The sequence below is a fragment of the Pezoporus wallicus genome, unplaced genomic scaffold (assembly GCF_028554395.1).
Source record: "Pezoporus wallicus isolate ANWC-B61680 ecotype Strahan unplaced genomic scaffold, APGP_CSIRO_Pwel_v1 contig_8512, whole genome shotgun sequence".
Classification (NCBI taxonomy): domain Eukaryota; kingdom Metazoa; phylum Chordata; class Aves; order Psittaciformes; family Psittacidae; genus Pezoporus; species Pezoporus wallicus.
The window spans coordinates 521,451-527,450 of NW_026635168.1; the positions used below are offsets into that span (position 1 = coordinate 521,451).

General features: G+C 43.1%; 1 protein-coding gene across 1 annotated transcript in view; it reads right to left on the reverse strand.

Moving 5' to 3' along the window:
• MAEA (macrophage erythroblast attacher, E3 ubiquitin ligase) overlaps positions 1-5,633 on the reverse strand; it is a 35,911-nt gene extending 30,278 nt beyond the window's left edge. Inside the window, exon 1 of the mRNA XM_057409920.1 lies at positions 5,451-5,633. Within this exon, the coding sequence (XP_057265903.1) occupies positions 5,451-5,558 (108 nt within the window). The 5' untranslated portion in view covers positions 5,559-5,633. The remainder of the gene's footprint in view (positions 1-5,450) is intronic.
• Positions 5,634-6,000: the final 367 nt, after the last annotated feature.

Consider the following 6,000-nt stretch of genomic DNA (forward strand, 5'->3'; position numbering starts at 1 on the left):
GTTACTCCCAGTAGCATTGCTTTCATTTAGAAAGACATTTCCTATAGCAGTGCATATATTTCAGTGTGGCTGGTCCAGTTCTGAGACATTCACGCATATTAATAAAGTTTTGATTTATTTGACACGGAGTATATACAGTTTTCTTCTTAATGTGCAGTTAGTCTGAAAACAGCAACATATCAACTGCTGTAATAGTCTGCAAAGAGCTTTGTGAAGGTCTGCAGCCATCTGGTCCAAGCAGCTGAAAACCATGAATTTCCACCTCTAACCTATGCATGGCTTCTTCCTCAAGCAGCTGTCCTGCTGAATTAGTTCTGCTGAGGGGTGATGCAGAGTAAACCCACATTACTTCTAATGCACTGGAGCCATTTTAATCAGTCATGCAATAATGAAAATTACATAAACATTTGGCCTCATGGCACTTTTAATTCAAGGATCTTAAGAGTAGTTTTGCAGAAGTTACCAGATTTTACTTCTGTGACTGTGGGAACATGGATCTACTGTTAGAAGCTTTACTTAGGAAAACAAATTTGTTCAGGGGAAGCAGAACTGTGTTTTAAACCAACTTACTGACATGCTCAGTGCAAAACACACACTTCAAAGTACCTCCACTAAGTAAAAAAAAAACCCCAACCCACTCAGGTTCCCTTCAACCTTATAGTTAGTTATACTGCAAATTTTACCAGGCAAGTTTTATGACAGACATACTGTAATTCAAAGCCAGCTGACTCAGCGTACAGCACGTGACAACTGTGGGTCATGCCGGGCTACAGCACATAAGAAAGCTTTGCAGTACTTTTATATGCTGGCAAAAGTGAAAACAAACCAGAAGACAAAGGAAGTTTAGTACCTCTCCCATCTGTGATACATCACTAGTGATGAAATTTCAGGTTAGGCTGCCTTCTGTGTGGTGGCGTTAAACTTGCTGGCTTGTGTTTGAATAACTGCACAGCTGTGGCAAAAGGGAAGCCCATGCAAATTTGCCAACCTGCTTTAGGCAACCCACTCTGCACTCCATGCTGGCACTGGTAATCTTCCCAGTACTCAATTTATTCAACACTATTCAAGACTAAGACTACACTATGTGATGTCCTCAACGACATGGAGCTGTTGGAGCAAATCCAAAGGAGGGCCACAAGGATTGTAAGTGGGCTCGAGCACCTCCCAGGCAAAAACAGGCTGAGAAAGTTGGGGCTGTTCAGTCTGGAAAACGGAAGCTGTGTGGAGACCTCAGAGCAGCCTTCCAGTATCTGAAGAGGGCTACAGGGATGCTGGAGAGGGGCTCTTCATCAGGGACTGTAGCAATAGGACAAGGGATGATGGGTTTAAACTTAAACAGGGGAAGTTCAGGCTAGATATAAGGCAGAAGTTTTTTTACTGTGAGGGTGGTGAGGCACTGAAATGGGTTGCCCAGAGAAGTGGTGAATGCTCCATCCCTGCAGTGTTCAAGGCCAGGTTGGACAGAGCCTTGGGCGACATGGTTTAGTGTGAGGTGTCCCTGCCCATGGCAGGGGGGTTGGAACTACAATGACCTTAAAGTCCTTTCCAACCCAAACCATTCTATCATGATTTTATCATCCCTGGATAACAGCCCCAGCTCTGCAAGCACAGGTTGGTTCCATTTGCTTTTACCATGCACACTTATTTACAGACTACTTCTGAAAGGATCATTATTTGAAAAGCAAAGTGAAATAAATGTCAACTTGTGCAAGAAATGCCTACCAAGCATTTGCCACAATTAAGCCTGACTCTGATCTGTCCCTTGATACCAAGTTCAAGTATCTAAACCTTAATCATTACACAAGACAGTACTTTACCAAAATTCATGTAAACATCTATAGCCTGATTTATTTTTATTACTAAAGTCTGAGTTATTTCTATTGCTGAATTTAGCTTTATTTTGTAACATACTGTTTGGAGATCAGTATTTTAAGTTATAAACTGAGTCTTTTCCTATTTAGCAAGCAAACACTCAGGCCAAAACTCACTTTCATTTGTTATGTCTGTAGTATCACCAGCTATGAAGGCAACCTCTAGAATTACACAACTAGGAGAACTCAAGGCAGCCAAGCACGAAGGTTGAGCCCTTTCATGTTCCAAAGGGTTTTCCCTGTATGGTTTTGTATCTGGACTTACACAGCTATTGCTAGGGTTTTTTTTTTTAATCTTTCTAGTGTATTCAGAAAGGCTACAGAGCCTTTTCAAAACCCTCTGAAGCAAGTCTAGCAGGACTTGCCTGGCTGGGCATTAACAGAACTTGAGGGAACACGCATATTAAACAGGATACAAAAGGGAGAACACAAATGCCTAGGTTTCCCCAGGATCATTTTCAGAAGCCAAGAAACCTGCTGTGTTGAAAAGCTCATTTTTAAGAGCAAGTAAGGTGTTAACTAAAGGAACCATCTAATTCTATTATGGCCATCTCAGCAGTTCATCAGATCCTTGTCTACACACGAGGAAACAGAGGCCCCACCATGGGTCCAATGGCCCTAAAGAAAACAATCATTTTGCTCCAGAAAGAGATTACAGAGAAGACAGTTGAAGTTGAGGGTCTGGAGCAGAAACAAGACCTTTTATTTCAGAAGATTTACTGTTAAAATAGGTTTTTTTTTCCTTGCCTTTTGTTTTCTCTGAGCAGCTCTAAGATTCCCCACAGTCTTTCAGGCAGTCAGAAACAAATGAGCAATTACACTAAAATGGAGCCTTGCACCCAAAACATTCAGCAATGCCTTCAGACACACCCCCGCAGTCAGCAAAGATTTAGCAAGTAAATAACTTACTCCTCCACATCATTACTACACACCTACAAGCAAAATCTGACACCTCTTTCAGAAATAGCAGCGATTTCCTTCTGTAAGTAACAGAAGTGAGGAAAACATATCCTTCAAGATCTCTTTAAGTCTCACAAACCCAAGATGAAAACAGCGACTAGATTTATGAAGTCTTTTGCAGATCAGCTTTTCAACACTTCGCTAACCTGTTCAAGCAGAAACCCCCAAATCAATGTACATGACAGCCTTATTTTCATGTTAGAAACCTCCAAGGTACTTTGACGCTTCACTTAATGTAGTCTCAAGATCTATCTCTGCTGGTTATTTAAGTTTTAATGAAATGACACTGCTACTATTTGTTTCAACTATTTATTTTTGGAGAAGCACTGCTCTAAGGCCAGGCAACAACTATTTTCATTTTTCTGCAAGATGTGTTTCAACTAAGTGTCTGATGAGTCTCAGGATGAGCAATATTCCCATCCAAAAGAAGCATTCCTCATACTATATAGTTTGTATTTTTAACTCATTCTTCTTAAATGTGGCAAAGGCATGAAGCTACACAAGTGCATGGAACCTGATGAAATCCATCCACGGGTCCTGAAGGAGCTGGCAAATGAAGTTGCTAAGCCACTCTCCATCATATTTGAAAAATCATGGCAGTCAGGTGAAGTTCCCAACAACTGGAAAACAGGAAATACAACCCCCATTTTCAAGAAGAGGAAAATGCATGACACAGGGAACTACAGAGCAGTCAGTCTCACCTCTGTGCCTGGCAAAATCTTGGAGCAGATTCTCCTGGAAGGCATGCTAAGGCACATGAAAATCAACAAGGTGCTGGTGACAGCCAGCATGGCTTCACTAAGGGGAAATCCTGCCTGACCAATTTGGTGGCCTTCTATGATGGGGCTACAGAACTGATGGACAGGGGTAGAGCAGTTGATGTCATCTACCTGGACTTGTGCAAAGCGTTCGACACTGTCCCACACGACATCCTGGTCTCTAAATTGGAGCGACATCAATTTGATGGATGGACCACTCGGTGGGTAAAGAACTGACTGGATGGCCGCACACAAAGAGTTGTGGTCAATGGCTCAATGTCCGGCTGGAGACCAGTAACGAGTGGTGTCCCTCAGGGATCGGTGTTGGGACCGGTCTTGTTCGACATCTTTGTCGGTGACATGGACAGTGGGATTGAGTGCGCCCTCAGCAAGTTTGCCGATGACACCAAGCTGTGTGGTTCGGTTGATACCCTGGAGGGAAGAAATGCCATCCAGAGGGACCCTGACACGCTTGTGAGGTGGGCTGATGCCAGTCTTAAGAAGTTTAACCAAGGTCCTACAGCTGGGTCGGAGCAATCCCAGGCACAGCTGCAGGTTGGGCAGAGAAGAGATTCAGAGCAGCCCTGCAGAGAAGGACCTGGGGGTGTTGGTCGATGAGAAAACGAACATGAGCTGGCTTCAGTGTGCGCTTGCAGCCCAGAAAGCCAACTGTATCCTGGGCTGCATCAAAAGAAGTGTGACCAGCAGGTCAAAGGAGGTGATGCTGCCCCTCTACTCTGCTCTCGTGAGACCTCATTTGGAACACTGTGTGCAGTTCTGGTGTCCTCAACATAAAAAGGACATGGAACTGTTGGAACAAGTCCAGAGGAAGGCCACAAGGATGATCAGGGGACTGGAGCACCTTCCATATGAAAATAGGCTGGGAAAGTTGGGGCTGTTCAGCCTGGAGAAGGGAAGGCTGTGTGGAGACCTCATAGCAGCCTTCCAGTATCTCAAGTGGGGCTACAGGGATGCTGGGGATGGAGATGGACTATTCATTAGGGAATGTAGTGATAGGAAAAGAGGTAACGGGTTCAAACTTAAACAGGGGAAGTTTAGATTGGATATAAGGAAGAAGTTCTTTAAGGGTGGTGAGGCACTGGAATGGGTTGCCCAGGGAAGCTGTGAATGCTCCATCCCTGGCGGTGTTCAAGGCCAGGTTGGACAGAGCCTTGGGTGTGGTGTCCCTGCCCATAGCAGGGCGGTTGGAACTGGATGATCTTAAGGTCCTTTCCAATCCTAGCTATTCTATGATTCTAAGTTTTGGTTGTATTTCATAAAAGTATTCAAGCTTAACAGCTAGAAGCAACTTATCTTGCTAAACATGAAAATGCTTTTAGTAATATCCGCAAGGAACCTTTCAACTTGCAAGTTTAGTGTTCAAGTAACAATCCAGGACAACTATTACCTTCCTCTGCAAAGAAGCCTCTATTACCCTCCTGCTCCCCATGGGGGTTTAAACATTTTTCAGACTTATTTTCTATCTGTCTTGCTTAACTGATCCATTAATGCAACTGTACAAACCTTTCCATTAGAGAAGCAGGAATTGATACAAATCAATTCTTCTTGCTGCTACTTCTGTGGGTAAAGAAATTCCTTTTCAGGTCTGTAAATACATATGAATTCTACTTCTCAAAAGAGGTTTCTTCTACTTAGTCACGGAACACCAAGTCATGTTTCATAAGTGCAGTGAAGCAAGATACAGTAAGTTCTAATGTTTTGCTGTGCATTCTAACGCCTTTGTTCACAGTGCCAGTAATACCTATGTCTTGAAAAGAAAATCCAAGCAAACAGCATTGCAGAAAATTACTTGGGTTAATTTTGTAAAGACACAGCAATCACAAGGTAGAACACAGCTTACCTTTCGTTTCAGAACACTGAGTTTTTCAACTACTCCATCCAGGAGACTAACAACTGAATCCACAGCAGGACAACTGCTCAGTGTCTTCTCCAGCTCTGCCACCACCATTGTAACGTGGCTGGTCTCTCGGTCAATGTTTTTCTGTGCAGCTCGAAATCGTTTGTTCAGTGTTTCATATGGCACCTAAAGAAACATCAAGTCATTATAACTTCTGTATTAAAATATGTGAGGTCTTCTACAAGTTTAGAGACCGCTGATTTCATCTGATGCACTCAGGACACCTCCGAGGTTGCAGGATACCAGAGGTCATTAATCAAACGTGAGTTCTCTTGTCAAAGCCCTTATTTAAGCCCTCTCAGCAAGCAGACAGCACTTCAAAGATAATGAAAAACCAAACACTGACAGGAAATAAAAGATGGTAGATCCTTCTCTGTTACAGATTTTACCTATCCTGCTTTGACTGCAGCAAGCACTCATGGAAATGGTTCAGGAAGAACCAAAAGCCACAACAAATGTCTATCCAACAAAGAAAAGCAACAAGCTCACTACA